A 12388-nucleotide genomic window follows, 5' to 3' on the forward strand; every position below is an offset into this window, starting at 1 on the left:
CTTCATAATTAGTCCTTTGGGATTATTTTTAGATCATTGTAATGCTGAGAATCTATATGCATTCTTGATATCTTCTTACTCCCTAGCAATTCTCATCCCTTGATCTAGGACTGCTCACTTTCTGTGCTTTGGACTCTGATCTGTGGTCCAAAAACTATTAATGAATCCATTTGTTTCTGCCATGAATGTTTGGTAGGAGAAACTCACTCTTCTATCCTGCCCCTTCCCACTTAAAATCAATCTGCTGTGCTCTAATCTGTCCTCCAACCATGAAAAACTAAAGAAGGAACCTATCTGTTGATTCTTTTTTTTGTAAAATGATTCAGCACAGAGAGATGGTTCCTTTGACGAGAATCCACCTTTCCAAGGAGCCTAGTCAATTAATTCATCTTGGGGAAGGCTTATTGAAACATCCCCCAGGATGTTTTAGTTCATCTCTAAAACCTAATCAGAGGCTATCTTTTGTCCTCTTAAGGAGGGCAAAGTAGACAAAAAGACATGTCCCTATTTTATGAGGAAAAAGTTCTCTCTTTTCTTTCCCTCAGAACTCACTCAATTGGTGATCTCATTAGCTCCCATGAGTTTGGTTATGACCTCTCTGCATAGGATTCCCAGATCAATAGATCCAGCCCTAGCATCTCTCTTGAGGTCCTGCCTCACTAGATGACTGTTGAACATTTTGAACTAAATGTTTCTTGGACATCTCAAATTCAACTTGTGAACACCAGAAATCATTATCTTTCCCCCCAAACTTTCCCTTTTCTAAATTTCCCTATTATTTTCAAGCTATCTTATCTTGCCAGGCAATCTTCAAATCTTCCTAAGACAATTTAAGTGGTAATGATTCAGCTTCCTGGCATAGGGTTAGTAGACTGAACCAGGTTTCACAGGCATATAACAACGAGGTCAGCACAATGGTTCTGTAGCCCTTCAGTTTTGTAGGCAAGCCTAATACCTCTTTTCTCCCATACTTTCTTTTGGAGTCACTTGGCAAGATAAGGTACCAGAAACTGAGGTCCTTCCTCTTGATGAATTATAAAGCATTCAAAATCCAACACAAAGAGCGCAACTCTGATGGGCTGGTCATATTATTCAAATGCCAAACATAGTTTTTCTTAAAAGATTATTCCATGAAGAACTCACACAAGGCAAATGCTCACATGAAGATCAAGGACATTCTTTTTTTTTTTTAGGTTTTTGCAAGGCTTAAGTGGCTTGCCCAAGGCCACACAGCTAGGTAATTATCAAGTGTTTGAGATTGGATTTGAACCCAGGTACTCCTGACTCCAGGGTGGGTGCTTTATCCACTTCTCCACCTAGTTGCCCCAGATCAAGGACATTCTTAAGGTCTCTCTCTGAAGAACTTCAGAAGTGATTATGAGATGTGGGAGTCACAAGCATAGGACTGCTCAGCATGGTGTGCCCATATCCTATATATCTATAAGTAAATACATAAGTGAAGCAGAATTTCAGTAGCTCAAAAGAAATGTTAAATATACAGATTTAGAGACATCACTCCAAATGTTCATGTAAACTATGTGCACCTGACCAGTGATAGAACCTTTCAAGATCATTTTCGTCTGATCAGCCACATGTCATTTTGGTTCTCTTTGATTACAAAGGACAACAACCAACCTGTCAAGGGCACCACAGTCCATGTTCACAGCTTTGGTGACCCTTGGTCATCCTCATATCCAAATAGGTTGCCAAATCTCCTCCTTTCTATCTTTGTAATAGTTCTTACATCTGGCCCCTTTCTCACTTTCTCATATGGGTTGTCATCTGAGTTCAAGCCCTTATAATCTCTCACCCAGATTACTGCAAAAGCTATATATTTGATCTCCCTGCTCTTTTCTCTGTAGTTGTCAAGATGATATTCCTAAAATGTAGGACTAAGCTTTCCATTCCCAAACTCAATAAACCCCAATGATTCTCTCTTACCTCAAAGATTGAATATAATGACTTAAAGCTTTTCACAATCCATTTCCTTTATTCTTTTCCAATCTTCTTATACTTTATTCCCCTCTACATCTTAGATAAGTCAGTGACAGATCTCTGACATTTCCCATCTCAATGCCCTCATACCTGAACTATCCTCTTTCTCTTCTCAAAATCTTTCTCTTCTTCTTAAAATCCCTGGCTTCCTTCAGATTATTGCTGAACTACCACTTTCCATAGGAAACCTTTCTAACCATATCTAGCTATCTTTCTTCTCTTTAATGTATCTTATATGAACCTTTTTATTGATATGCTGGATTACCCATTAGATGTAAATTCCTTAAAGGCAAGATGTAACTTTTGCCTTTCCTTGCCTCTTTAGAACTTTACAAAACTTCCAAGATAGAATACATGCTTAATAATTACATGTTGAATGACTAAGAAGTCCTAGACATATTTATGATAATACTTGCATTGTATAGCTATTACATATATATATATATATATGCATATATATTCTAACAAAGTCTTTGGACCTCTTTTTCATAAACACACACCCATAATGTTATATGTAATATATATTTGTATTATTTGCATACAAACATTTTTGTATATATTATATATTTATATCATATTCATGATCTAACAATGCATAAATTAAATATATTATTATGTATATATTTTGTTTAAATCAGTATATAACTAAAATATTTATGTAAATAAATACTAGACCCCAAATATTTATATGAACAATATATTATATATATAGTTTAATTAATTTACTCATTGATTGATCATAAATAAGCATATTCTTCACATTTTTAGAAAACATAGCTATATGATTCACTTTTAAATTCCAGTTTGTGCCTGGAAAGATATTTAGTAAATGCTCTGTACCATCATAAAGAAAATAATGCTGTATTTGGAATCAGATTCCCTTAATTCACTTCATAGCATAATGGAATCATAGATTTAGAATTGGAAGAAACTTCAGAAGCCATCTAATACAACCCTTACCTTTACAGAGGAGAAAACTGAGGCTCATAGAGAGTAATAGATTTGCCCAATATTTCTCTGTTAGTTCTAAGTGGCATAAGCAAGATTTGAACCCAGGTGCTGACTTCAAATGCAATGCTCTTTCCAGAATCCTGACATTACTTGCCTGGATGACTTTGGACACACCATTTGAGTTTCAGGTCCCTTCTTTGTAGGTTGAGGGGGTTAGACTAGTTCATCTCTACCATCTTTCTTGACTCTAAATCTCAAATCCCATAACTGAATTTTGAATCATTTTCTTTTTTTTCTCTAACTATATAAAGGAGCCAATAACCTTCTACATACTCTAGAATGTTGAACATTAATGAATTAGAACATATCCATGAAAATGATATAAATGGATCACTTTTTAAGGAAGTTTGAATAGGGTTCGAGACTGACTGGCTTTTGAATATACTGTTGCAAAGTTTAAGAAGTTAACACACTACAACATAACCCAAAATAAATGTCTGCAAGTTTCTGCCTTGATCTGACAGCTTGCTCATCACTCAAGATGTCCCAGGAAACACTGCAGAAAGTCACCAAAGGAGTTTTCTATATGATAGATTATGATGAGAGAATGCTGTCTTCAGACTGGCTTAGTTTCAACATTCACATCCAAGAAACCAAGGGATGAAACCTATGTGGGTAAAAATTTTTAAGTCAAATTACTGGAAATTAAGTCAGCAGATAAAATGAAGAGTTAACATACTTTCTCCAATACCAAGTCTAATCCTATGTTGATGCTATGTGGAAATAAAACAGATTAAGGTCTATTTAGATAGATAAGGTGTCAGGCTAATCATACCAGGGACTGAGGATCAAGGAAGAAAGGAAGGGATGAAAATAAATTAGGAAATAGAATTGAGTCAAATGCTAGGGATACCCAGGGGGTATTTAGTTCCATGATGAGATCATGGGTTTGTCTGGGAATCTAAAACAGGGTCTAGCTTGGACCCCTCAGTTTCATTTTTTTAAAGTGGCAAGACACCTCTTTATATCCTATCACCAAAAATGCTTCAATATCAAGAGAAAATTGCAGACAAGAAGGCTTAAGTTTGAAGAAGGGAAAGATCATTATGGAACAGAAAGCTCCATGAAAGTTTTATGGAGAAAGAGAGAACTGAGTTAGGTGAATGGGGTAGTAAACTGATCCAACTTTGATGACAGATGGGTTATTTTTTGTTAATCTATTACTATGAAGACATTTTTTACCAGGCTGGAAAAAAGATATGATTCTAGTATTGTGGATTGAACTTTCACTTGTATATAACATCTTAGGATGGGTTTGCCAAGATTATTTATACAGGAAAAATGAAGTGGATGAAGAATACTCATATGCAGTGAGATAAATGATCTAAAGAACTCGTCTGTCAACATATGTCTTGGATAAATTTTGCAAATGAACAAGGTGGGTCCAAGATTAAGCAGAAGAAGAAAAGATTGGATTGCCTTTGGGAAAAAAGCAAAATTCTCTTAATGACACCAAATTCCTCTCTCAAAGACTTTTTAATGCTGATATTCTATCAGCATTTTTGAAGGACTGAGTCATGGCACATTTAAATTGTGTGTCATCAGAGGACAAAAGAAAAGTGCATTGTAGGTGTAAATAGACTGCAACATATCATAGACAAGGAATTTTGGAGAATTGGAGTAAATGACATCATCAAAGAAATGTATGAGTAAAAAAAGGGATGTTTTGGTCACATGGTTGAACAAGGAATAATTCCACTGGCAAATTCTTGATAACATGCAAAAGCAAGGAAAGCCCCAAGTATGTTGGATGGCTCCATTGGCTCCAACCATTGAGTTTACATGATAGGGGTTAAACAGAATGGACAGCAGTGGATGGTTTGTAATTTATATCCCTTAATGAGATCAATATCTGGGTCAAGTAGAGATATGAATTTGCCAATGATATCCTCCAACCTTACAAGGACTTACATAATACTCCCTATTTCTTAAGGTGAAGAGCAAGTTCAAAGAGAAGAGCTAAAAAATAAGAGTCTTGGGTAGTGGGTAGGGTTTTTGCTTTGTGACATTGAAAATTGAACCTCTTTCCTATAAATGGAAGTCACTAATTTCAACCCTTGAGAGGGCTTCTTCTGAACTATAACAAATTTAAGGGTAAAACTAATTAAAAAATCTGTTTGAACTCTGGAAGGAATAGTTTATATACCAACTCTTCTTCTCTTCCCAGAGAGCCCACAGCACTGACTTGAATAGGGAATATCTAAACAAATGAAAACTGATGGTCTCTTTCGATTAAATTAGGTTGACACAAATGAACAGCTTCGAAGAATAAACAGAATGAGAATTGTTGAATATGACTACAAGCCAGAATTTGCATCAGTGATGGGAATAAACAGTACTCATCAAACAGGTACTCAATCAAATTTCTTCCCCCCTACCCATTCTCCATTCTAATTTTCCCTGTCTTTTTGACTCTGATTCCATTATGTGCTATAGTGATTGAGGATATCCTGATGAGTCATTCTGTGCTTTGCGAAATACAAAAAGGATTTGGAATTGGAAGAGTTAAGAATTTTTTTGTACTCAGATGAAACTACATGGAGTTTTTGAATGAATGGTTTCCTTTTACTTGTGAATCTAGAGGAAGAAAAACTGTTTCAAGTTCTAATCTTTTTAGTTTATACTTTCATGCTTTCTTTGTGAGTAGAGGGCAATGACTGATAGGTCTTTGAATTCTGTGATCTAAGGCAATATGAGACTTTTGGAGACTAAGTAGGAACAGGAGGGAGGGAAGCCATAAAGGAGTTGACCTATATACTCTCATATTTTATTTTTTCAGTCTAGAGAAGGGTAGGATAAAAGTGGACTGTGAATTAATTCACCTTACTATAATATTGGTGGGTATTTCTCTGGTAGGGGACATGAACCAAACCAACCTTGATAATAGGTGGTGGATTTTTTAAAAAATCTGTTATTGTGAAGACATTTTTATCAGGTTATAAAATATCCATTGCTGACTCAGTGATGCTGTGTTAGAAACCTGAAGATGCATAATTCTGGTAGTGTGGATTGTATTTTCAGTTTTTATGTAAAATTCTGGCTCAGATTGGCCAAGATTATGTACAGAGAAAAAAGTCTAGTGAATAAAGAATGATTATTGGTCTGATTATATATGATTGTATGTAAGTATGCACACATATTTAGATAGATGGCCTAAAGAGCTCATTCATCATTTTGTATCTTGGATAAATGATGAAAATGAACAATGAATTAATTGGACCCAACATTAAACAGAAGGAGAGAAGGGATATGGGGGAAAAAACTCTCTTAACAATCCCAAATATCTCCCCAAAATAATGGCTTTTTAATTTAAAAATTCTGACAGAGTTTTGTGAACTATGATATAAATGTCAAGCTAACCAGTGGTGAAGTATGTGGGACCATGCTAATCTGGAGGAATCATGTTGGCAAGAGTATTGAGATTACAGATGCAAATGTATTTCAGTGGTCCCCCCCCCCATAAGGACAGAGTTTAGAATAGGAGAAATATAACTGCATAAAAGGAGAAGTAGATTAAACTCTTTTCTCCATTCTTCCTTCCTTTTCTCTTATTCTGTCCATTCTCCCTCCCCCCAGGTAGAGCTACCACTATATCCTAGGACAAACTGGAGTTGGGCCAGCCTCTTTCCCAACTTGGGTGTACCTGTTTCTTCACATGGCCCTTTCAGTTAGAGAGAGGAAGTTAGTTGGTGCTACCCTACCTTATATCTCTTTATAGGAATTTTGTGGCATTTATTCATTTTTTTCCCCTACAGAAAAAGTTTTTGCATGATCATACCATTCTGACTCATGGTAGATATTTCCTTTACCCAAATTTCACAATTACAAAAAAAGTATAATTATAAATATGTCAAAAATACTTATTGTCTGTATGACTTTTTGAGGGATATGAATATAGGTTCTTGTTTTTTCCCCTCTTTTATTTTGCAAAAAAGTACTGGTTCTGGAACCCTAGGTCCTGAGCTTGAATCTTTATCTGGAATGATTACTTCTTGTGTGATTTGGGGCAAATCAAGTAATCTCCCAGACCTTAGTTTCCTTATCTGTAAAAGGAAGGAATTGGAGCATATAAGAAGATTTATAGTTACAAAAAAAATCTTATAAGTCATAAAATCTAAACAGCTCTGGAAATTTTGGCCCAGAAGGGTGAAGGGACTTGTTAATAAGTGCTTAATATGCGATTTTAATCTTGATCTTCCTGACTCTAAATTTGTTGGTCTTTCTACTATACCATGATGCATCTCATACCCAAAACAATCTCTGAAGATCCTTCCTCCTCTTGTTCTATGGCTTCAAATATCATAATTCCTTAACCTGGGGGTATATGATGTCTCTGGGTTTTTCCAAATCAGAGGCAGCATTGAACAATGACATGAGCCTTGGATTTGGAATGAGAGACCTTGGTTCCATTACTGGCTATTGTTTTCTACCCAATGATACCACTTGACCTCAGGACTCAGCTTCAAAATATGTAAAACAAGGGGTTGTTATAGATGGATGACCATAAGGTCCCTTTCAGTTTTAAATCTTTGCATCAATATTTCTGTATATATATATATATATATATATGTATATATATTTATATAGGATGTCTCAAAAATCTTTCATATTAAGTCTAAGAAGTTAATTAAGCAGGGCAGTGAAAAGATGAAAGACCTCTGATAATTGTAGATTTAGAGCTAGAAAGGGTTTTCAGGACTGTTGAGTCTCATCTTTTCATTTTATAGTTATATTATAGGTAGATTCATGGAGAAAATGAAGAAAAGTCCTCATCTTCTTACTGGAATGATAAATCCACATTCAGAAGCAGGCAGAGTAAAGTATTAAAAATGTTCACAATTAGTGATTTTTCTTGTGTAGATTATCACAGGCTGAGAGCAACTCTATCCCAGGGAGTACAATAGAAGTGTAGGAAGAACTGAGTTCAAATGCAGCCTCAGACATTAATTAGCTATTTGACCATGGGCAAGTCACTTATCCTTTATTTACCTCAGTTTCCTCATCTGTAAATGAGAATAACAGTACCTAGTTCCCAGGGTTGTTGGGAGGATCAAATGAGATAGTAATTGTAAAGTGCTTAGCACATGGTCTAGACCATCATAGACATTTTATGTTGTAGTTCAGTTGTTTCAGTCATGTCAGATTCTTCATGACCCCATTTGGGCTTTTCTTAGCAGAAATACTGGAACAAGTTTGCCATTTCTTTCTCCAGTTCCTTTTACAGATGAGGAAAATGAGGAAAACAGGGTGAAGTGACTTGCCCAAGGTCATATAGCTAGTAATGCCTCAGGCCAGATTTGAACTCATTAAGATGAATCTTCCTGACTTCAGGATTTCATGAGCACAAATTCAGCCTATATAAATACTAGATATGACAACAATGACAATTGCCATTATTATTATCCTTTTGCCTCAAACTATTCTAGATTCTTCCTAGGGAGGAAGACAGACTTATTTTATTTCAGCTGGAGCAAGTAGACTGAGATATAAAAATCAACTATCCAAAAGATATACATGAAAATGTTTTTGTTTCTATCCATTGAGAAACAAAATGGAGTTCACTTGGTGGGGTCTATCTCCCTCTCTTTCCTTCACTCTGGGGAATGACATCTATACTTAACAGATTTCAGATTAGATTGCAATAGTGTATCTCAGAAGAGTTAGCTCTTCTTTCAATTTATTTTCAGAGAATTTAATATCTGTATTGCTGTTTCTTCATCCCACCTTGGGTGCTATATAGGGATATTCCAATAAATGTTTAACCACTGGCTCTCTGAAAAACAAACAAACAAGTGACACATTTTGAAATTTAATCTGCATTATTGCCATTTTTCCTCCATCATTTTCTTAAGACTCGATAATCAACAAACAATAAATAAAATCCCGTTTTATAGCATTTACAGATTTCCAGATGTTAATGCTCAGATTGAAAACTGAACAAATTGACTTTAGCATGCCTCTGGCTCTGTATGTATTTCAGAGAATTCATTTCTCAGGATCCTAAGTGTAATTAAACCTGATGTTTTGCTTTTTTTTTTTTTTTTTGTAAACAGGAATGATAGCCCAAGAAGTACAAGAGGTCTTGCCCAGGGCAGTCAGAGAAGTTGGTGATATTACATGTGAAAATGGAGACAAATTGAAGAATTTCCTTATGGTTGATAAGGTAATTATAAACAAAGAAATATACTTTTTTTGGGGGGGGATGCAATTAGGGTTAAGTGACTTAGACAAGATCACAAGATCACTTGAACTCAGGTCCTACTGATTCCTGGGCTGATTTTCTAATCATTATACCACCCAGCTGCTTCAATAAATGTTCTTTTATGAAAACCAGTGTATCATGATTGAAGGAGCACAGTAGTCTTGGAATTGGATAACATGGGCCTCTAGTCAAAAATTGAGGAAAATTCCAGTAGGTTCATATCAAGTCTTCTCCATGGATCCTGGCCAAAACATTACTAAAGGGTATTGCTATTTGAAAAAAAAGAAGCAAAGCCCAATAAATAAGGCATCCTACAGAATCAGTTATAGTCACTTCATTCTCTTGACCTCATCTATAAAATGAAACATACTTCAAGGCTGAGGTGCCTCCCAACTTTATAGTTATAGTCCTATAAACTGCTCTGGAATAGAGGGTGAAGGAAATAAGCATTAGCCAGGTTTTAGAAGCTGCTATTATCCCCATTTTACAGCTGAAAAAACTGAAACAGAGATTAAATAACTAGTAAGTGTCTATGGTTAGATTTGAACTTTGATTCTAGGGCCAGGACTCTATCCATTGTGCCTCTCAAAATCATTCTATAATGAAGGTCCATTGAAAAACTTTTAGCCTAACTAAAATAAGACTTGGCGTATGGGGAGTGGGAATAATCTGGTCTCTAAATATTTGAAGGGTGGGCATAAATATGCAAAAGGAAGTTTATTCTGATCAATCCACAGAGTAGAACAAAGAAAAGTGGGAATTAGAAAGAGGCAAATTTCAGTTCAATCTAAAAGTAACTGAATTAAAAAAAAACTACCTAGAAACTTTAACTATAAGAAATGAAATGGGTTTCCTCCTCAAATGATGATAATATGAATCCCTCATGTCTGGAAACCTTCAACTTGTAAGAGATGACCTCTCTATAGGTTAGAGAAAGGGGCTCACTAAATCCTTCTGAATACTGATTCTATGACCTGAAAAGTCCTTTCTATGATTCTAAGTGTGAACCCTAGGAAGGTCACTGGTCAAATTCCTGCTTCAACTGAGTTTGAATGTCATTTGAGTGAGAAGTCATAGCCAGGCTAAATTAAATTAATATTGGAAATACATGAATAAATGGAATTTATGGCAGTGAAATCCATTGGGGTATCATCAAGGTCTAACTTCTACAAAATTAGGAGCAGCTGGAGCTAGCATTGTTCTTACTCTAGCTAAATTTTTGTTTCTTTTTTTCCTGATTCTTTCTGATCTCTAGTTGCTTGCTTAATCTTAACCACATTTAAATTTTCCTCTGATTTACTTTAGGAAGCTTATAGAATCAAAGGTCTTTTAATTTTTTAAAGGTCTTTTTAATTTTCTCATGGAAACCCCAGGAGATTTTTTTTTGTCTAGAAAGTAAAATGTCAGAAAAGAGTCTCTTATGTCATCCTCTTCACTTTTGTCATCCCTTGTTTACTCAAGGAACAGGATAGGATATTATGAATAATTACAGTTCTGCAAATATTGTTTGAGTTCTTATCTAGTGCTTTCTTTACTAAGAAACTAGAGATGACCATAAGTCAAGTAGCAAGACTTTTAATTAGGGCAAAGTATCAAAGTAAATTACCTGGGCATATGAAGTAAGGGAATTTTTACCTACCCCTCATACAAGAGCACAGTCTTCCAAAGATTCCCTTTTTTGGTGGAAGAAGATACACACTTTGGGAAACTCACATTTTTTCATAAAAAAAGATAACATCATACCTGGTATACTTCCTTCCATTTCAGCATATTTATGTTTCTGATGATAACAGAAACACTTGTAGCTATCTATCTCATTACTGATGTAATTAATGCTGGAGGGGATAGAGATTTAGAAAGAAGTTTGATCTCTTTAATGAGATGAGAGACACTATCTTTCAACGCATGCTTGGGAACATTGGAGGGGTGGACACATTTCCTGTTTGAATTTCTCACAAGTAAGAAAGATTTACTATAAGAACTCTCACCCCCAAATCAAATAAAGGATTCCAATAAACAGAAGGATATAATATCATAAACTGTAATTGATATGCCTCTAGATCTAACAGATAAAAAATCTTTGAAGGGAAAACCATTTAAGTACCTACTATGTTCTAAGACACTAAAATATCTCATTTGATCCTCTTGTTGAATTAAGTGCAATTATTATCTATTTTTTTACAATTGAGCAAACAGAGGCAAACAGAGTTGAAGTGACTTGCCCAGGATCTTACAAGTATCTGAGGCTGAATTTAAGAACTCAGTTCTTCCTGACTTCAAAACCAGTGCTCTATGACCTGCACTACTTAGCTGTGTTTGAGGCAAATGAGAACCTGGGGAAAAATAAACTTTTTTGAAAGGGGCATCATGAACTAATCCCTCTTTGATTGGCAGCATTGTGTGAGGTGACATTAGGAAATTCAGAGGATACTAAGTTCTGGACCCCTTCTTCTATATGTCCTCATACATGTCAGAGAATTTTGAAGCTGGAAGGGGCCTCAATGACCATCTAGTTCAACCCCTATGTGAAAGGAATTCCCTCTGTAACATGCCTGGCAAGCAGATCTTCAACCTTGATATAAAGATATCCAAGATGAAGAAACTCACCACCTGACTAGACATGACTAAACATGAATTTATCTTTGATCCACTGTTTTAGTCTCTGGAATCAAAAGGAGAAAGTCTAATCCATCCTTCTCAAATCATGTTTATGCTACTTTTCTTCAGTCTAAACATGCCTATGTCAATCCCTTAATCCATAAATATTTGTTAAGTGCCTAAGTACTAGGGATGCAAAAGGGGTAAAAGACATCTCCTGCCTTCAGAAAACTTATAATCTAATGCCTATTTGCCTCAATTTATACTCATTTTATGGAAACTCAAGGCCTTTTACCATTGCTGATTGATCTTCTCTTGATATTCACTGGTTTAATAATATCCTTAGAACATGGTGCCTAGAACTGAACATGGTGACAATAAAGTACAGTGGGACTGACTCTCATCTCCCTTCTTTTTCTGTAAGCTTTGCTCCCCATAATGTAGTATGATTATATTAGCCTTTTTATGCTGCTGCACCACCCTCCCAACTCATATTGAGCTAAAAACCCAAGATTAGTTTTATAGAGCTCTCTAACCAGGCTTGAAGCTGTGGAATTGATTTTTTATGCCAAAGTGCAAGCC

General features: G+C 35.5%; 1 protein-coding gene across 1 annotated transcript in view; it reads left to right on the forward strand.

The window, feature by feature from the left end:
- The window catches only part of MYRFL (myelin regulatory factor like), a 173443-nt gene that overhangs the window by 83749 nt on the left and 77306 nt on the right, over positions 1-12388 (forward strand). The window contains exons 12-13 of the mRNA XM_074221048.1: positions 5248-5356; positions 9060-9169. Coding sequence (XP_074077149.1) covers positions 5248-5356; positions 9060-9169 — 219 coding nt within the window. The remainder of the gene's footprint in view (positions 1-5247; positions 5357-9059; positions 9170-12388) is intronic.

Source organism: Macrotis lagotis, chromosome 2 (genome assembly GCF_037893015.1).
Source record: "Macrotis lagotis isolate mMagLag1 chromosome 2, bilby.v1.9.chrom.fasta, whole genome shotgun sequence".
Taxonomy (NCBI): Eukaryota; Metazoa; Chordata; class Mammalia; order Peramelemorphia; family Peramelidae; genus Macrotis; species Macrotis lagotis.